This window comes from Xiphophorus couchianus, chromosome 24 (genome assembly GCF_001444195.1).
Source record: "Xiphophorus couchianus chromosome 24, X_couchianus-1.0, whole genome shotgun sequence".
NCBI lineage: Eukaryota > Metazoa > Chordata > Actinopteri > Cyprinodontiformes > Poeciliidae > Xiphophorus > Xiphophorus couchianus.
In genome coordinates this window covers 19,757,366-19,776,978 of record NC_040251.1, presented here as the reverse complement: position 1 = coordinate 19,776,978, position 19,613 = coordinate 19,757,366, and the positions used below count along the sequence as shown (strand labels likewise).

The 19,613-nt window shown below is 45.0% G+C and overlaps 2 protein-coding genes across 4 annotated transcripts; one reads left to right on the top strand and one right to left on the bottom strand.

Annotated features, from left to right (window-relative positions):
- Positions 1-1,468: 1,468 nt before the first annotated feature.
- Positions 1,469-12,901, top strand: LOC114140548 (uncharacterized). 3 transcript variants are annotated; one of them, XM_028010591.1, is made up of 9 exons: positions 1,484-1,596; positions 3,384-3,656; positions 3,809-4,144; positions 4,513-4,623; positions 4,789-5,115; positions 6,436-6,762; positions 7,996-8,322; positions 9,589-9,918; positions 12,588-12,901. In XM_028010591.1, the coding sequence occupies exons 1-9, from the start codon at positions 1,557-1,559 to the stop codon at positions 12,677-12,679; spliced, it is 2,163 nt and encodes a 720-aa protein (XP_027866392.1). In that variant the 5' UTR covers positions 1,484-1,556; the 3' UTR covers positions 12,680-12,901. The 3 variants fall into 3 exon arrangements, with proteins under 3 accessions (XP_027866393.1, XP_027866392.1, XP_027866391.1); XM_028010590.1 differs by having other exon boundaries at positions 3,384-3,728; XM_028010592.1 differs by lacking the exon at positions 6,436-6,762 and having other exon boundaries at positions 1,469-1,596; positions 3,384-3,728.
- Positions 12,902-15,944: 3,043 nt separating this feature from the next.
- LOC114140609 (high affinity immunoglobulin gamma Fc receptor I-like) lies at positions 15,945-19,053 on the bottom strand. The gene is made up of 7 exons (XM_028010705.1): positions 18,940-19,053; positions 18,482-18,553; positions 18,070-18,336; positions 17,745-17,990; positions 16,338-16,463; positions 16,178-16,249; positions 15,945-16,098 (listed from the first exon to the last, which is right to left on the bottom strand). The coding sequence occupies exons 1-7, from the start codon at positions 18,968-18,970 to the stop codon at positions 16,016-16,018; spliced, it is 897 nt and encodes a 298-aa protein (XP_027866506.1). The 5' UTR covers positions 18,971-19,053; the 3' UTR covers positions 15,945-16,015.
- Between the last annotated feature and the right edge of the window lie 560 nt (positions 19,054-19,613).

Below are 19,613 nucleotides of genomic sequence, written 5' to 3'. Positions count from 1 at the left end.
AAGCTGTGAAGCTTACGCAGTAAATACTCTGGATGCAGAGAACTGCACGCTGCTGCCCCCTGCAGTCACAGAGTATGATGGTGACAGAATCAGGTGCAACACCTGCAGCGTAAACCACAGCAACTTCCTGCTCTTGTTCCCTGGCAGTCTGCAGGGAGAAACTGTTGCTGTGGTTCCTGCTCTTCCTCTACATTTCTTTTACAGGTCGGTCTGCGGTTGAAACCATCCTGAGGTTCATGTTGAGTTTTGTTTCACTTCTAGGAAGTTACTGATGATTTGAGCCATTAGTGAGGAAACTTTTATAAAGCACTGTGGAGCCCTGCTAGCCTCGCGGTAATTAGTGTCCAAAATGTTTATCCAGCCATCCATCCATCCATTTTCTGTTCACCCTTGTCCCTAATGGGGTCGGGAGGTGCTGGTGCCCATCTCCAGCTACGTTCCGGGCGAGAGGCGGGGTACACCCTGGACAGGTCGCCAGTCTGTCGCAGGTCCAAAATGTTTATTAAAACCAAAATTACAATATTAATCAAATCGTTCAGATCTGAATTCACTTCAGTTGATTTAGTGTGACGTCATGAATCAGCTTTCTAAACGGAGAAAGCTGCATAGTTTCAGAAAGATTCATGTTAATTCCAGGGTGTCCGTGTTAACTTGCTGCGTTAGGGAAGTGAGTTTATAAAGTGCTAAGAACAATTATAAATATTAATCTGAAAGCACAGTAACGGTTTTAAACAGAAGCCTCCAAAGAGTTATCTGGAACGGTGAAAAGACCAGTTATGGTTTTGAGTGATGAGAAATCAGAGAAATCAGAATATTTCTCTGATTTCATCATTTGTTCTGGACATTTAAAGCTCTGAACGTTGTGAGTGAAAACAAACATAAACATATAAACTGCTGCTGCGGTTCTGATTCTTCCATCCTACATTTATTTCACTGATATTCTTCTTTCCAGTTGGGACCTGCAACAAGCAGAGGAGACCCAACAGAACCAGGATGGTTCTCTAGGACCAGTTAGAGAAGCAGACTGGAACCAGTGAGACTCAGAGGTTCAACTGGAATAATATTTAATAAGATTGATGTTAGCCTTGGACTTTAGGCCTTTTTGTTCTCAGATTTATTTTCCACAAAGCAGCTCCTGCTCTCACATCTGACAATAACATAAAACCAAGAAGAAACTTCTCAGGTCAGGCTGGTTCTGATCCAGTTCTGATAGAGAGAGCTGCTCTCTCTATCAGCCTGAGTTCATCCAATCAGAGCGCAGGAAAGAGGCCAGCAGGTCACCTGACCCGCTGATGACGAGGCCTTTATTAAATAAATCACAAACTGGATCAACAGGAATGAAGCTATGAGGAAACTGAAGCTCCTCGCCTTTCCTCAGAACTGAACAGGACCCAACAGAACCGGTTCAGCAGAACCTGAAGCAGCCAATCAGCTGAGAGTCCAGGGCCACTGGGAGGATCTCTGGTTCCAGTTCAGACGGTGATCTGGTGACAGAGGAGAGCAGCTGATGAAGAAAACCTCTCAGTTTGTTCTGGCTTCTCTCTGAGAGGAAGAGGATGATGATGATGATGATGATGATGATGGTCCTCCTGCTCGGTAAGGTCACCTTCCTCTCTCTGCTCCTCATCCTCTCTGGAAGCTGCTGATCAGCTGGTGATCATAATGACTGATTATTGATTTAACTTTAACAAAGACTTGAATAATAAATAATCATCTTTGGATGTTTTTCTTCATAAAGTCGCTTCATAACGTAAAGATGTTGAAGTGAAACTAAAATGAAGCTCTGTGGTTGTTGGGTCGACTCTGATCTGGATCATAAAAACAACATAAAGCTGCATGACAGGAGGACATGTTTGGGGGCGGGACATCAACAGGAAGTGTTTGGGGGCGGGGCATCAATAGGAAGTGTTTGGGGGCGGGGCATCAACAGGAAGTGTTTGGGGGCGGGGCATCAATAGGAAGTGTTTGGGGGCGGGGCATCAACAGGAAGTGTTTGGGGGCGGGGCATCAATAGGAAGTGTTTGGGGGCGGGGCATCAACAGGAAGTGTTTGGGGGCGGGGCATCAATAGGAAGTGTTTGGGGGCGGGGCATCAACAGGAAGTGTTTGGGGGCGGGGCATCAACAGGAAGTGTTTGGGGGCGGGGCATCAACAGGAAGTGTTTGGGGGCGGGGCATCAATAGGAAGTGTTTGGGGGCGGGGCATCAACAGGAAGTGTTTGGGGGCGGGGCATCAACAGGAAGTGTTTGGGGGCGGGGCATCAACAGGAAGTGTTTGGGGGGCAGGGCATCAACAGGAAGTGTTTGGGGGCGGGGCATCAACAGGAAGTGTTTGGGGGGCAGGGCATCAACAGGAAGTGTTTGGGGGCGGGGCATCAACAGGAAGTGTTTGGGGGCGGGGCATCAACAGATGAACCACAAACATGGAGAGCAGAGATTAATAACTAAACCAGCCTGTTCTATGTGGACGGCTTATTTATAAAAATGTTTTTATGAAGAGGGTGAAGGAGGCTCAGTCCACATTATTATTCTCTGTATTAATAAACTCCAGTAAGGGCTGAACAGTGGTGCAGTGGGTAGAGCTGTTGCCTTGCAGCAAGAAGGTTCTGGGTTCGATTCCCAGGGTCTTTCTCCACAGAGTCTGCATGTTCTCCCTGTGCATGCTGGGTTCTCTCCGGTTCTCCGGTTTCCTCCCAGAAACACGACTGTTAGGTTAACTGGTTTCTCTAATCTCTCCCTGTGTGTGTGTGTGTGTGTGTGTCTCTGTGTTGCCCTGCGATGGACTGGCATCGCCAGTTTAACAGAAGTTGTTCTTTAGAGGGAGAATAAAAAAGAACAATGTTATAAAAACAATAGAAATATTATTTGTTGTCCCACCATGGAGATATTTCTGTGTAACAGCAGCAAAGTCACAATCAAAGGAATATAAAATATATAAAACAGAATAAATAATAAAAAGGTTAAAATGCCAACATAAATACTGTGCAGTTATTAAAAATAAAAGCTGCACTATGTTCGTAAAAATCTTTAATTAAAAATGTATAAGATGTGAATGTTTGAACATTAAAACAATTTCTAATAAGAGACAATAAAAACGATGCAGCAACTGTAAAGAGTTGAGAAGGATTGAAGTTCAGAAAAAACATTTTGTGACATGATGTTGAACCGATAATTAACTGATTCTGTCAGTTTTTGTTTTAAAAGTTAAAAATATGAATAGTTTTTGTCTGTAAACGTCTTCAGGAGAAATGAAAGGTTCTGACACATCGGCGTTGTTGGGGTCAGATCGACGTCCTGACTGAACCCAGGAGCTTCTCACCTCTGACCTCATCCAGCTGCGTCCAGCTGACTCTCTGCTTGACTCGTCTCTGTGCTTTGTCCTCAGTTTCCCAGCATGCCCTGTGTGGGGTGGTAGAGGTCACCGTGGGGTCGCAGTCTGTCCTGCTGCCCTGTCATTACTCTGGCATCGTACCTGAAGAGCCCGTCGTCACCTGGACCACTGGGGACGTGGGTCCCACCTGTGTCCACCTGAGACGGGAGCAGGACGACCTGAGGACGCAGCATGAGCGGTACCGGGGCCGGACGCGCATGGCGCCCGGGGCGCTGGACTCTGGCGACTTCAGCTTGACCCTGAGTGACCCCCGATCCGCCGACCAAGGTACCTACACCTGCAGCCTGAGCGACGGGAGAGAACGCCGCACACTCAGGGTCAGTCAGCTCAGGGTCAGAGGTGAGCAGGGTGAGCTCTGGGTCAAAGGTCACCAGGTTTCTGAGCTGGCTTAGTGAGAGGTGATCATGTGATCTCCCCAGACGACCAGGTGGAGGTGAAGACGGTGGAAGGAGCCGATTCTGTGGTCCTGCCCTGCAGAATGCCGCCCGATCTGCCCGGCGACAGCAGAGTGGAGTGGACCCGCTCAGAACCAGAACCTCTGCTGGTCCACGCGCTCCAGAACACGAGCCGACCCGGAACCAGGCAGGATGACCTTTACTGCAGCCGCACCCACATGAAGCAGGACCTGCTGCGGACCGGCGACCTCAGCCTGACCCTGAGGTTCCCCACCGCCAGGGACAGGGGGCGCTACGTCTGCACCGTGTACCGCGGTGAGGACGTCCTGAGCCGGGCTGTGGTACTGCAGCACGTCACAGGTCAGAGGTCAACCTTATTCTGTTCTGATTGATACAGAAACTCAACATAAACCTTGAATAAAGTTTTACTTTTGGGCCGAATATAGATCCAGTTTTCTGTGAACCTCTTAGACCTGATGGATTGTTTTCCTCCAAGTGAATCACCTGGCAGATAAACTCCTGCTTTCTGGCTTCAAACTGAGAGTTTAGGGTTTAAAGGTTAAAACCTTTACCTGCTTGGATGATTCAGAGGTCAGAGTTGATGAATCTGGACTAAAATTTTCTAAACAATGTTGATGAAAGCCACTTGAAAAGGTCACAGAAAGGTCACGCGGTGTGAAACGGTAACGCATTCAGTTCTGCATGATGTTTGTCTCGTGTCTCTGCAGAACAGTTTCCCCTGCAGGCTAAAGTTCTGCTGGTTCTCCCGGTTCTCCTGCTCGCTGCTCTCTTTGCCTCTGGCGCTCTTCTCTATTATTTTCGACACTACATCCTGTCAGGTGAGTCTGTCCTGCAACCAAACCACAAACTCAGCCAGTCGGTCGATGCCAAAGAAATGTGAAGCCCGAACCCAGTTTTCAGTTCTGTAGTGAGTCGGACAGAAAGTCCTCGGCCGGTCCGAGCCTCAGGGCGGCTGCTGATGCTGTGCTCCGTTTTCCTCCCAGTCTACACGGTGAAGGTGGATGCAGGGGCGGAGTCTGTCCTGCTGCCCTGCAAATCCAGAGTCCGTCTGCCCGAAGACGCCAAAGTGGACTGGAGGACCAGCACCAACCTGAAGGTTCATGTGTATCTACAGGGTTGTGATCGGTCGGAGGAGCAGCACCGGGCTTACCGCAACCGGACCCGGATAAACCAAGACCCGCTGAAAACCGGGGACCTCAGTCTGATGCTGCAGCGCCCCCTAGATGTGGACAGAGACACCTACACCTGCATTGTCTGCAGCGGAGAGGGACACATCCTGCTGAAGAAGGATGTGAAGCTTCGTGTCAGAGGTACAGGAACACTTTCAGGCGTCCGACCCAGAAATGCTCCACCGGCAGGAGACCCCGAGGTTCATCCTGACAGGTTAATGGGTTAGTTAGTGGGTTGGTTAGTGGGTTGGTTAGTGGGTTGGTTGGAAATACAAACAGCTGGTTTCATAAAGTTCATTTCAACCTTTTTCTTTAAGTCTGGTCTTTGGCATTAGAGCCGGATCGTAAAGAGAAACTGATTCCACAACCCAAAGTTTAAACCCAGGATCCTCTGATTCCACATCTACAAGCTCCAACTGGCTCAGGTTGTAACAGGAGGCAAGATTAGTTACCATGACGACACAGATGGTGCACAGCTCTACATTATGATGTCACCAAGTGACATCACCCAGTTCTACATCAACCAGTTCTACATCAACCAGTTCTACATCAACCAGTTCTACATTAACCAGTTCTACATCACCCAGTTCTATATCACCCAGTTCTACATTAACCAGTTCTACATTAACCAGTTCTATATCACCCAGTTCTATATCACCCAGTTCTACATCACCCAGTTCTACATTAACCAGTTCTACATCAACCAGTTCTACATTAACCAGTTCTATATCACCCAGTGATATATCATCCAGTTCTATATCATCCATCAACCAGTTCTATATCATCCAGTTCTACAGTCCTTCATTGAGAGAAGAGATTTTAAACCCAGATGTAGTTTCACTAAACTACCATCTCCTGCTGGTTCTGGTTCTGGTTCTGGTTCTGCATCCAGAACCAGAACCAAACATGGAGAAGCAGCATTCAGCTTCTTTGCATCATGAATCTGGAACAAACTTCCAGAAAACTGTAAAACAGTTGAAACACTGAGATCCTTTAAAACCAGCTGGTTTAGAAACATTGACCAACATATTGATGACTGTGATGATGATGTCACTGTGATGATGATGTCACAGTTAAAACATAAAATCTGTTAATATTTCCTCGTCTGCATTCAGTCTTTATGACTTTGTTTTTTCCGTGTTTTAGGATGTGAAGCTCCTTTTACTGCCCTGTTGGTAAAATGTGCTTCACAGATCAACTCTATTGATTAGTTACTATTATTAAATCTGGGATTTAACCAGTTTCTATAGAAACACGTTAAACTCAAAACAATAACATCACATTCAATAATGCCAATATTAAATGTTTCAGAGTTTTTCAGTCCTGATGAAACATGTTGGTTAAAAAGCAGAAAACTACCAACCTGCCTCTTTCTCTGGCAGAATTTCAGTCTTTACTGTCTTCATGTCCTCAGAGCTGCTGCTGTCTGTCCAACTCATCTGGTCCTCTGTTGTCTCTCAGTCCCACAGGTGGAGGTGGAATCAGGGGAGGAGTCTGTCCTGCTGCCCTGCAGAACCGCAGAGGGTCTGGATGGAGACGTTAAGGTGGAGTGGAAGGACAGATTTAACTGGACGGTCCATGTGTATCAGGACGGTTCTGATCAGCCTGCAGATCAACACTGGCTCTACAGAACCAGAACCAAGATGGATGAAAACCCGCTGAGGACTGGAGAGCTCAGTCTGACTCTCAGATGGCCCACTGATGGAGACAGTAACACCTTCACCTGCAGCGCCTCCAACAGGAAGGGAGACGTCCTGATGGAGAAACAAGTGAAGCTGCAGGTCACTGGTGAGTTAAATCTGATATCATTTCAGATGATTAACTGGTTATTGTCTAGATGTAATTAGTTCTTATGTACCTGGTAACAAACAATATCAAACTCCTGAATTTCATGCGGCGCATCGCGGCTGGTTCAGGTCTGGACCAACAGTAACAATAATCTGTGTTTTGGAGAAAACGTCTGAACAGCTGATATTGTTTTTAATCAGCTGATTTAGGTCAATAATATGTACAATATGTTCAGTTTAATAAAATCTGTTCAGTTTAATAAAATATGTTCAGTTTAATAAAATATGTTCAGTTAAATTAAATATGTTCAGTTTAATAAAATATGTTCAGTTTAATAAAATATGTTCAGTTAAATTAAATATGTTCAGTTTAATAAAATATGTTCAGTTTAATAAAATATGTTCAGTTAAATTAAATATGTTCAGTTTAATAAAATATGTTCAGTTTAATAAAATATGTTCAGTTTAATAAAATATGTTCAGTTTAAGAGCTGCTTCATACGACACTGAGCCGACGTAGTGACAGTGCCATCTGCTCGTCACGGTTCTGTTCCCATGGTGCAAAAGGAGATCTAATCGATTCATTGGCTTTTCTGAATTGATATTGAATTGGAGAAATAAACTATAAAACATTGATGAATCAGTGTTTTTATGTACATCAATTTCTGAGAAGGAATTGGAAAGTTAAGCCCAGATAACTTAGTGCTAGCGAGTGTTAGCTACCATGTTGCCCATAGCCAGAATGGGTCGGTTGAAAGACGACCTTTCATGTGATGCTGCCTTCTTCCTGACGCTGCCTTCTTCCTGACGCTGCCTTCTTCCTGACGCTGCCTTCTTCCTGACGCTGCCTTCTTCTTGACGCTGCCTTCTTCCTGACGCTGCCTTCTTCCTGACGCTGCCTTCTTCCTGACGCTGCCTTCTTCCTGACGCTGCCTTCTTCCTGACGCTGCCTTCTTCCTGACGCTGCCTTCTTCCTGACGCTGCCTTCTTCCTGACGCTGCATTCTTCCTGATGCTGCCTTCTTCCTGACGCTGCCTTCTTCCTGATGCTGCCTTCTTCCTGGCTCATGTTATGCTCATTACTTTCCAGAATCACTCGGAGAGTAAAGCTGGTAGGTGTGAAGGACAGCAAGACTGGAACCAGTCCAACATGTTGGACCTTCATCCAGTCAGAGGAAATGTCCTCAGAGCTGCTGCTGTCTGTCCAACTCATCTGGTCCTCTGTTGTCTCTCAGTCCCACAGGTGGAGGTGGAACCAGGGGCGGAGTCTGTCCTGCTGCCCTGCAGAACCAGAAAGAACCTGCCTGGAGATGTTAGAGTGAAGTGGAAGGACGGAGATGACAAGACGGTCCATGTGTATCAGAACGGTTCTGATCAGCCTGGAGAACAGAACAGATCCTACAGAACCAGAACCAAGATGGAGGAAGATCCACTGAGAACTGGAGACCTCAGTCTGACTCTGAGACGACCCACTGACGAAGACAGCAACACCTACACCTGCAGCGTCTCCAAAGGGGACGGAGACATCCTGATGAAGAAACAAGTAAAGCTCCAGGTCAAAGGTCAGTGGGGTCAAAGGTACCAGTACTGGAGCTAACTTTTGTTTCTGCTCCCCAACTTTTCACTCAAATGTTGATGTTGCCATTGTGGGATTTTTGTTCATTAACAGAGGGACGCCGACTGATTACTGCAGACACAGTGTCCTTTATTCCCTGGGTCAGCAGGCAGCAGTTAGCTTGGCCAACGTCAACAATCAGGACTATAAGACCTTAAAATCCATCAGTTATGCTGCAGGTTTTAAATACATTTAACACAACAGTCTTTAGTGCAGTGTGGCAGAATAGTTTTCTAAAAACATTAAGATGAGAATCTTAAATTATTCCTGCAGCGCCTCCTCTCATGGTCCTTCTGATAAATGCTTTCTCTGATGTCAGGTCTGCAGCCCTGTTAGCTCCAAGATGTCTGATTATTCTCATGTCCTGCTGCTCTCTGTCGGTCTGAGCTAAAGAATCAATCTGTACATGAACTCTGGAGAAAACCTGCCGCTGCTGTGAACCAGGTGGAGAGCTCTCTGCTCTCTGCTCCTCTCTGGTAGCATTTACAGTCAAAGTTACAGATTTTCTCCGATATGGTCTGATGTGCTGCGTTGTATCTCCTCTGCTGCCAGTGGGATCAGCCTTTGAGAAAAAGTTGCCATAGCAACAGATTGTAAAAAACAGGGTTCAGTCCCTGAATGAGGCGTTCAGCTTGGTCCACATGGGCGGCTACCCAGGGCGGCATCTTGTTGGGGCAGCATGAGAGGCTAGACCTTAAAGGATTTTACACATTTACACAAGTTTGTCTTGTAAATGAGACAATGAGTTTCAAGAAATTTCCCAATATAAATACAGGAGAAATAACATTTCTGCCACAGTTAAAGGACCTTTGGTTAAACAAACTTCAGGTCTCAAGTTTTGCAGCTAATCCTCCATGTTTGGAGAAAATCTTCTTTCTGTCCTGCAGGTTAGGAGAAAAGGCTCCACATGTGAGTCTATGGGTCCCAAAGGTTAAAGGTGGTGCTTCTTGGTGAACTACATTATATGTAACTTTTGTGATGCTAACAAAGATGTCGTCTCACACTATGAATGCTGGGAGATGTGGTCCAATCAGTGTGTTTGGGTAAATGGACGTTCGACACAAGTAAGAGTAAAGAAGCATTTAGTAAAATGGCAACTCAAGACCATAACTTCTGATTTAATATTTATAATATCATCAAACAGAAAAAAAATAAAGTTATGTGAAAATATATAGCAATAATCCTAAATATATATTTGTCTTTCTTCTCTCAGTCTGTCAGGTGGAGGTGAAGGAGGGGGCGGAGTCTGTCCTGCTGCCGTTCAGAACAACACCTGACCTGCCTGGAGACGCTACAGTGGTGTGGGGACGTATTGATCCAGAGCCAAAAATGATCGTTCACATGTACTACAGCAGTTCTGATCAGCCTGATGACCAGGATGAGTATTTTAGTACCAGAACCAAGATGGCTGACAACCTGCTGACATCTGGAGACCTCAGTCTGACTCTGAGGCGTCCCACAGTGAGAGACAGTGGACAGTATGAATCCTGTATGGAGAGTAGGCAGATCTGGAGAAAGAAAAAGGTTCTGCTTAAAGTCAAAGGTCAGTTTGTCTCGTTTTGATTATGTCTTTCTGAACCATAGTTACCTCAGTGGCTAACCCAACAGAAAATAACCCAACCAAACCAACCCAAACCAACCCAACCCAAACTAACCCAAACCAACCCAAACTAACCCAAACCAACCCAACCCAAACTAACCCAACCCAACCCAAACCAACCCGACCCAAACCAACCCAACCCAAACCAACCCAAACCAACCCAACCCAAACCAACCCAACCCAAACCAACCCAAACCAACCCAACCCAAACTAACCCAAACCAACCCAACCCAACCCAAACCAACCCGACCCAAACCAACCCGACCCAAACCAACCCGACCCAAACTAACCCAAACCAAACTAACCCATTACATTAGGTAACAATACTACATGTTAAGATAAAGTATTAGCCTAACTATTAGACAGTCATCTCCGTCTCCCATAAAACACTCTTTAATATACATAAAAAGACGTTAATTAGACATTAAGATATTAAATATTTGGTATAGTTTAATTTATGCCCTGCGACAGACTGGCGACCTGTCCAGGTGACCCCGCCTCTCGCCTGGAACGTAGCTGGAGAGGCAGCAGCTCCTCCCGACCCCATTAGGGACAAAGGGTGAACAGAAAATGGATGGATGGATGGATAGTTTAATTTAATGGTTAAGACATTTATCTATTAATTATTAAAACTAAATATATAGAATTTAGCTAGTAGGTTAGCTAGCATTAAGTTTTAAGTCACTATAAATGTCAACTATTATACGGTTTCTTTAATAGTATATATTACAGATATATACTATCTATATATCAGATGTGCGGTCAGGGGGGGCAAGTGAGGTGGAGCCTCACCTGACAAAAGGAAAAATATAATGATAAAATAATTTATATTATATTGCTATTTTCACTCTGTGGTTTGTAATATAAAGTATTTATTTTTCATTTAACTTAACCAATTTTGATCATTCTTTCTTCAAAATCTGTGAATTTTCACATTTTCCCATTCAAACCCTCGGAAGCGCAGCAGGTGAAGCAGCAGCAGCTGAGCCTCACCTGGACTGATTAACCTCTCACTAACTGCACTGGCTGATATTCTATGAGAGAATGTTCCTCCTGTCTGTATGTCGCCAATAAAATGGTTAAAAACATTTAATGTATGAACTGATTGTCCATCATTTAGCTAATATAACATAACGTTCAGTGTTTGTTGTCACCAGCTGTGTGTGACGTGTTTCTGTGCTGAGCAGCATCAGAAACCAGAGAACAGACTGGAGGTGAGGCAGGCAGGCAGTTCTCTGGCCTCATGGCAGGGGGCGCTCATGATCCCAGACACTGAGACTCCACAGAGTAAGAGACAGTAACAGCGAGCTAGCCGTAGAGCTAGCCGTGGAGTTAGCCGTGGAGCTAGTTGTGGAGTTAGCCGTAGAGCTAGCCGTGGAGTTAGCCGTGGAGCTAGTCGTGGAGCTAGTCGTAGAGCTAGCCGTGGAGTTAGCCGTGGAGTTAGTCGTAGAGCTAGCCGTGGAGTTAGCCGTGGTGCTAGCCATGGAGGTAGCCGTGGTGCTAGCCATGGAGCTAGCCTTAGAGCTAGCCATGGTGCTAGCCATACAGTCAAGTGCAGCGATATATTTACAATCACTTATTAATAATCGCAAAATAAACATTAAACCTAAAACCAAACTACTGAACAGACTGAATGTTTTGCTCTTTGTGTTTTTTTGTGGCGTTGTAGTCAGTTGCTATGGCAACGAGTCTGCGCGTAGCTGCGCTGATGCAGAGAGCCAGAAAGACGTGGTTTTGAGTTTTACTTTAACGGTTTTTCTCTTTGCTGTTTAGCATGAAATTAATAATATCTACACGTCCAAGTTTGATGAATGAACTGAGTTATTCTGCGGCTATAGATGTAGAAATAGAAGATTTGTCTTTTTGCCCTCCAGCGTGAAATTTCCTCATGTAAACAACAACAACATGCAGGGGGTCAATATTTGTAAATGTTTTTATGATTAAGTCAGAACCTCACTAATATATAATATATATCTTTAGGTAGATATCTCTCAAAGTACTGTCCAGTAAAAACTTATAGTTTTTAAGTAATAACAATAATAGGGTATTAAGAATGACTAAATAATGAAGGGATACTAATTTAAAACAGTTAGACAACATATCCAGTACTGAAGACAACCTGTAATTTTTGACAGCCAGTAAATTGAATCAAAATAATTGGTAGTTTTTGTGAAAGTAACCTGCAGACCAGCTACGTTCCAGGAAGCATTGGGTCATTTCTGAATATTCAGTATTTTTACCTTGATGGAAAGTCTCTTGTAGGACATGGAATGACCTTGAAACAACATTTAGGTCCAGGGAAATAAACCTGGAACTCTGGGATTATAACCTTTATGTAAAGTAAAACTGAATTTATGTTGCGATTACACACTTTATTATTTTTTCCTCAGTAATTTTTGAAGGATAAGATGGAAATGAATGGAAATAACCAGTAAGTACTGGGAGAGGCCTTCAATGATATGAAAGCAGTTTTTCTTTTCATGCCAAATATGTATTATTGATTTCTGTTCAGTTCACACAGAGGAGGTTCTGTGTGAACTGAACAGATCGTCTCCAGCTGATTGGTTGTTTCTGGACTCTTGTCTCTAACTTGTCCTCTGTCTCCTCTGCAGGGACTGTCCCGGTCCAGGACCAGCTGGAGGACATCAGGACCAGACGTGGTTCTGGTGATCCGACTCCTCTCATGACTGAAAAAGCTGTCTGATCGACATATTGATCATTGACTGTAAATCCATCTGACTTTGGATCAGAGTGAAATCTCAGGATCTGGCAGGATGAAAACTATTTTTATTTGCTCAGTCTTAGTGGGCATCGGCACCAGGTTGGTGAGGTGTGACCGCTAATTGACCTCTGACCTCTGGTCCTTCAAACCTCGGTCTGGATTTGGTTGAAGTGAACTCTGGTTCGGTTTGAATGTGAACTCCAACTGGACCGCTTGGCGTTCTCCCAGAATGCCCAGGGCATTCTGGGTAAAAACAACCAAAGCTAAAGTGTTAGCCTAGCGTTAGCAGCAGAAATGGCTCCTGGTCTTCAGCCAAAGACTAAAGAGAAATCCTCCAACACTAAAATCTGACGCCTCCATCTTGTTTCCATCTGGTGAAACAGGAAGTTGCTCTCAGTGTCTTCAGATGTTTTTGTGTCGTTTCCTTCAGTGGTTCTTGGTGCAGCGCCCCCACAGGCCAGGAGGGGAACAGGTTGGTTTGACTCAGAACCACAGCAGCTGGAGGTGGAGCAGATGTTCTGGTTCCAGTAGAACCGGGTCGACCGGACCATCAGGAGGGAAACAGCCTTGGTTTTGGAACCCAGCAGTATTTTGTGGTGGATCTGCACCAGGCCCATGCCACAGATTGGTCCTTTGAAAGGACTGATTCAGATTTTTTAGGTGAAGTCACATCTTCAGAGTGGTGGAGAAACTCAGTGCCAACGGATCCACTGGGCCTAAACAACTATGAGGCCTAAAAAACACAGAAATGACTCCAGATGTTTTCTGTGTTGTGGGCTGAACTCCAGCGGACGGCTGAGTCGCTGCTGATGGGCTGCGAACATACAGCAGATGATCTGAAGATATTATTTTCCAAAAAGTTACTCAAGTAAATGTAACTGAGTAAATGTAACTAATTACTTCCCAACTTCGTGTTTCATGTACAAATAAATGTTTTCCAATAAAAAAAAAAGTTTATGAAATGAAACTCAGAGGAAGATGGACACGGTTAGAGGTGGAGGACATGGCAACAAACAAATAACAGGAAATTGTGATTTTCTGATCAGGAACAGAGAAAAGAACATTATGCTACAATATAATATCACAAGGAATGTATATTCTTAAATGAAGCGGTACAGCACCAAGTCATTGTTGGCCTTTAATAAACACCAAGAAGAAGAAGAAGCTAATCTGCAGCTCTGTCCTTTGTTTGCTGTTGGACGTTTTGGACTGGAATCTACCTGGAATCCACCTGGAATCTACCTGGAACCCATCTGGAATCTACCTGGAATCTACCTGGAATCCCCCGGTGGCCCCTGTCAGTCCCCCTGATGCTTTGGAGACATTTTGGTCCATTTCATTGTGGCATGTTTGGCTTTTTGCTGCGGTTCTGATTATTGCTACAATATTTTCTCTGATGTTTATTTCATGAACTCTAATTGGGCCGAATCTTCCTTTAACACTTGAGGTTCTGCAGTAACTTCTGTTTACAGCCCAGAACCTCCAGGGCTTTAACCCGCCTGGTAGAAACGGTAAGGAGAAGCAGAGAACAGAGAGCAGGTGGTACCGGGTGGTACCGGGTGGTACCGGGTGGTACCGGGTGGTACCAGGTGGTACCGGGGCTTTGAGCTGCGTTGCGACTCGCGGTGACAGTCTCAGTGTCTTATATCAGGATGTCTGATATAAAGACAGATATTCTTTCTATCTGTCGGTGGTTCCGACCCAGACTGCCTGTAGTGAACCGGGCTTTTAGCAGAATGATGAAGTTAAAGTCAGAAGTTTCTCTGCAGCATTTCTGAGTTTAGTGGTGAGGCGGGTTTTGTCCCACTATTGCAGGACGATTATAAAAATATAAATAGAAACAGTTTTTCTAACATCAGACCTACGTTTTTATTCACAAACCAGTTAATGAAAATATTCTTGCCCATAATTAGATAGATAGAGGAACAGAACCTCCTCCTCCTCCTCTTCCTCACCATGGAGTCTGAACAACATGGAGGCTCTGAGAGTCATTATTAGCCTGAGGGCAGCCAGACTAGTTTATTTTACTACATTATTATATTTAGAGAAATATTATTGCTGAGGGGAACAAGCAGGCCTTCTGACATACAGATTAAAAATAAATTAAAAAATGAAAAAGAAATTTTTGGGAAAAAAAAAAGCCTCAAGCCCCCTTTGCCCCCCCTCTCCTCTCGTTCCTGCGTGCAGCAGCCTGATCCGCCATCTTTAATACAAACGAAAACAACAAACAGAACCGAGCTGAACCATCAGAACCAGCCCGATTCTCTACATTCTGAGAATCAGGGTGAACCATCATTTCCAAATCACCTTAAATAAAAATGAAAGAACTGGAATAACTTTAAAAATATAATAAATAAACTTTTTAAAAAGATAAAACTGATACTTTTCTTGTATTAAGGAAGATTATTTTAATTTTAACTTTGGACAAAACGTTTGGCTCGTCTCTTCCTTAAAAGGCCCGGATCCTCTCAGCGAGCAGCGCAGCAGCTAGAAAGTGAAACTACAACAGAGCGCGTTGACGTCACAGATTACAGAGTTTAATTCATACAAAGCAACGCATGAATCAGTTAACAAAGCTGCAGAGGTACAAAGATATGCATTTTTCTCATACAAATAAAGACAGACAAGGGGGAGACAGACAAACACGAAACAAAGACAAAAAGGCAAAAAATAGTGGCCCCGCTCTCTATTTTCCTCCTTACACGTCATCTTATACCAAAAAGGTGTTTCCCTATTTAATTTATGCAATGAAGGCGTTCCTCCTGTTGACCAATTAGAGACCCCTTCGGCGTTCAGAGAAAATTGAGAGGTCTCCTAATTTACAGTGCAGCTTGAAGGACGTCTGGTTTTTGTCGGAACAAAAGGGCGGAACACTTAGCGCTAATCCCTGTCGTGGTACGGCTGTCTGGGCAGAGAAGGTCCTGAGTTGAGATTTTGCAGATAAACTCTGAAGTCTCTTCCCCCACACTCCAGCGCTTCTCCCATGGGAATGCTAATTTTATAACTCTTGTGTGATCTAGCCAGACAGCTGAAGGCGCCTGCTTGTCTCCTTTGGGCCCATCTCGAATGGGTCACACAAAACCTGTTTCAAATAAGAGTATTGAATCTAACATTTACCTATGCCGCATGATTAACTGTATTAAGCACTAAAATAATCATTTTTCTTCAACACTTGCTTCAAGTGTTAAAACTGTGAAATCTGCTGGAGGTCCAACAGAACCTCTGCTACATTCTGAATCAATGGGTTCCCATTGACACTTCCTGTCACAGATGAGTCAAACAGCTTCAAGATTGTCTCCAGGTTCAATTCGGTGCAGATCAGCAGCTGATGGTTCCTCTGGGTCCGACCCGACCAGAACTGGTCGTCCTCACCTCGGTGTAGACGGTGTCTGGACCAGAACCTGAACAGAACCACACAGACTGGTCAGAACCAGAACAGAACCAGAATCAGTCTGGCTCTTGGTTTGGACCCGGCCGGACCTGTTCTGAGACGGTCCAGTGGCTCCGTGCCGATCCGGACCTCGCTGTAGGTGATGAAATCTTTCTCTGCAGCTGCAGGAGAAACAGCAGCTTTACCTCTGACTGAAGCTCACAGTGAGAACAATAATACAGTAAATGTTAAAAGCACAGAGTGTCTGACCTTGGAGCTTCCCCTGAATGCATCGTCTCCCCAGTACAACCAGTAACACCAGAACAGAACCGGCTGGAACCAGAACAGACAGGAGGAGCAGAGGAAGTCGGCCAGCAGGGGGCGCTGAACCTGAAACTGACAGGAAACAGCTCATCGTTATAATCGTTATCCTTACGGTTATGATTTATAGTCAGACTGATCTGGACCGAACCGACCCGCTCAGCCATGCTAACACACCATGCTAACACATCATGCTAAGTCCTTCCTGTTCTCCTGTAAACCATCCAGCTGTGCTCTACAGGAAGTGGAAGTGTCATGCTCTGGTCTGACTTCCTGCTGATTCTTCAGGATCTTCTTTGACCCGTTCTGAGCTCCGTCTGACAGCAGCTCTTTTCTACTGTCTCTTTAAATGAGGCCCCGCCCCCTCCACCTCCCACAGCGTTCCACCTCTTCGGCCATCTTTGTAGTTTGATAACAGCTATTTTTTCCTTTTTGCTGCCAGATTGATGAAAAGAGGTGAGACTGGTCCAGTCAGCCTCACATGACGGAGCCAGAAAACACGACCTCTGCAGAGTTAGCCTGTTAGCTAACACTAACGCCAAGAACACCACTGAGAACAACAACAAACTGTTTCTGGAATAAAACTCTTCACAGCACGGCTCTGTCCTCAAGGAGCTAACCGCTAGCACACAGTGCTAACATTAGCACCATGCTACTGTTAGCAAACAACAATGAAGTCATGTCTAAAATAAAAGTTGTTGTCATATTAGCGTCTTTAGCAGCTTAGCGCTTTGCTGTGTCATGGTTACCGTGGAGACAGAAGGAACTGAGCCAATCAGACGAAGTCTTTCAGTGACTCCTTCCTGATGCTGCTGAGCAACCCAGCGTTTAGACCGATCCACTCAGCACCTTCAACTTAAACTACAAAATAAAAATGGCCGATTCTCCAAACTGGTTAACTAGAAGTCCAAGACTTTATCAGTTCCACAGCAAATACTGTGATGTGATGGGAACATAAAAACATAACAGGGAACAGAGAAAAGTCAGGACTGACAATAAGACCCAAACCCAAAGATACTGAATCATCTGAGGACCAGAAGAGACGAAGACCAACTGCTCTGCCAAGAAGACCATAGAATGTAGTTTAGGTCTAAAAAGTGGATATTGCACAAAATGTCCCCTTTAAATCACATTAATTATTGTTCCCACAGTCATTAGCCAAATATCTGAGTAACTTGGGTTCAGTGCCTTGCTCAAGGACACTTCACTGGGAGGCAGGGAGGGACTGGAACCAGCCTCCACACGTTTCTAGACTGGTGGAAGAAATCACACAACAACTTTAAAAGAAGCTCAAAAGAAGAAATTTGGGTTGAGGTCACGACCCTGTGGAAGGCCAGGCTTCAGATGACCTCTGACCTTTGACAGAGATCCTGCTGGATGGAGACTCTCCATGACCTTTGACATTACATTTATAGAGGCCTTCATCAGAGCTGGAAACATGGAGGAGGGTCATGTGACCTGATGATCCATCACCAATGAAGGAGCCATCTTTATAGAAAGCAGCTGGGAGGTTGTGGGTTGGATTCTTTGCTCTGCAGCTCAGAGTGACGTCATCTCCCTCCATCACAGGGAGGACAGGACTCTGCAGGATCACTGATCCACCTCAACACAGAGACAAACTACAGCATTTCATCCATTTCCACACAGCTTCAGCAACACTAACTCCACAGTCTGATCTTACCAGAGACAGAGAGCTGGATGCTGCTGCTGCTGCTGGAGGATCCAGACATGGACTCACACCAGTACAGACCAGTATCAAATGGTGTGATGTGACTGACCTCACAGGAAGAACCAGCTGGTTCCCCCCAGTCCTCACACTCAGTCCTGGTCTCTCTGGTTGTGTTTCTCCTCACAGTCCATCCATCAGATCTGTTTTCATCCTCACAGATCAGAGTCACTGATTCTCCTTCAAAGAACTGAGATCTGCTGGGAATCACAGTCAGAGGAACTGGAGGGAAAACAGGAACAATCAGTTCAGACACTGAAAAACTTTCTGGACTGAAAAACTTTCTCTTCTGGACTCGACTCAGCAGAAACTTCAGGAGTTTCTGATGCCAACAGGGAGTTAAGATGAAGAGGAAATCTTTACCCACCTTTGTTGGTTCTGTGGCTCAGTGATGAGGTCAGTGATGAGGTCATTGATGAGGTCATTGATGAGGTCATCACTGCAGATCAGAACAATAGTTTTAAACATGAATTAAAACTGAAAGTCCAGTAGATTCAGTTCTATTGGAACCAGAACTTCATCGTCTGCTCTTCCTCCAGCTGCGTCGTTTCCTTCAGTGGTTCTTGGTGCAGCGCCCCCACAGGCCAGGAGGGGAACAGGTTGGTTTGACTCAGAACCACAGCAGATGGAGGTGAAGCAGATGTTCTGGTTCCAGTAGAACCGGGTCGACCGGACCATCAGGAGGGAAACAGCCTCAGAAACATAAAACATAAATTTCCATAATCTGTTTCTGACTTTCGTGTCTCTGATGTTAAAGTCTAAAGCCGGTTGAAGCTGAACCTCATAAATCGGACCAGAACCTTTCAGAGACCGGGTCGTACTCACTGAGCAGCCGCAGCAGAGACGGAACCTCCATGGTTTCTTCTGATGAATAAAGATTTTCTTATGATGGAAGGAAAAACCACTTCCTGTCTCCTGGTAAACAGCAGCTGCTCCAGGTTTCCATCAACCAGCCAATCAATAAATCCGATCAATAAATCCGATCAATAAATCCAAAAACAACAGAAAGATTTAAATTCCTGCTGAAAGCAGCAGAGCTGTAAACCTCACAGCTCTGCTGGCTGCAGACTGAAACCACTTCCTGTCCTCAGACCCTCTGACTGGAAACGGAGGCGAGTTTTCACAGCAGGCTGTGATCAGGGCAGCGGCCCGGCGCTCAGAAACGACCCGATCAGAACCAGAACCAGAACCCTCAGCTGAAACAAACACACTATCACTGGAGAACCCAGGGTCCAGTTCTGGACTGACTGTGAAGGTCAAGAGGTCAACAGAAGACAAAGAGTTAGAAACTCTGAGTTCAGGACCTGGAGCTTCCTGCCTGCAGGATCTATAAATAGGAACAGGAAGTTATGTCACTTCCTGTCACTTCCTGTTTTAAGACTTTTAATTGTTTGAGTAAAAGCAGGTTGATGGAAAAAAGCAGAAATAAGTTTAATGAGCTTCTGTCTCTGAAACGTTTCTGTACAAAATGAAAAGTGAAAAACGGCCTGAAGATTTTC

Excerpts from the sequence above, each read along its gene's own strand:
- LOC114140548 (XM_028010590.1), top strand. The coding sequence starts at position 1,557 with ATGATGATGATGATGATGATGATGATGGTCCTCCTGCTCG. Across the intron at positions 3,729-3,808 it reads CAGTCAGCTCAGGGTCAGAG|ACGACCAGGTGGAGGTGAAG; the intron begins GTGAGCAGGGTG and ends TGATCTCCCCAG. Across the intron at positions 4,624-4,788 it reads TCGACACTACATCCTGTCAG|TCTACACGGTGAAGGTGGAT; the intron begins GTGAGTCTGTCC and ends TTTTCCTCCCAG.
- LOC114140609 (XM_028010705.1), bottom strand. The coding sequence starts at position 18,970 with ATGGAGGTTCCGTCTCTGCTGCGGCTGCTCA. Across the intron at positions 18,554-18,939 it reads GTCTCTGCTGCGGCTGCTCA|TGATGACCTCATCAATGACC; the intron begins GTGAGTACGACC and ends TCTGATCTGCAG. Across the intron at positions 17,991-18,069 it reads CATCCAGCTCTCTGTCTCTG|GTGGATCAGTGATCCTGCAG; the intron begins GTAAGATCAGAC and ends CTCTGTGTTGAG.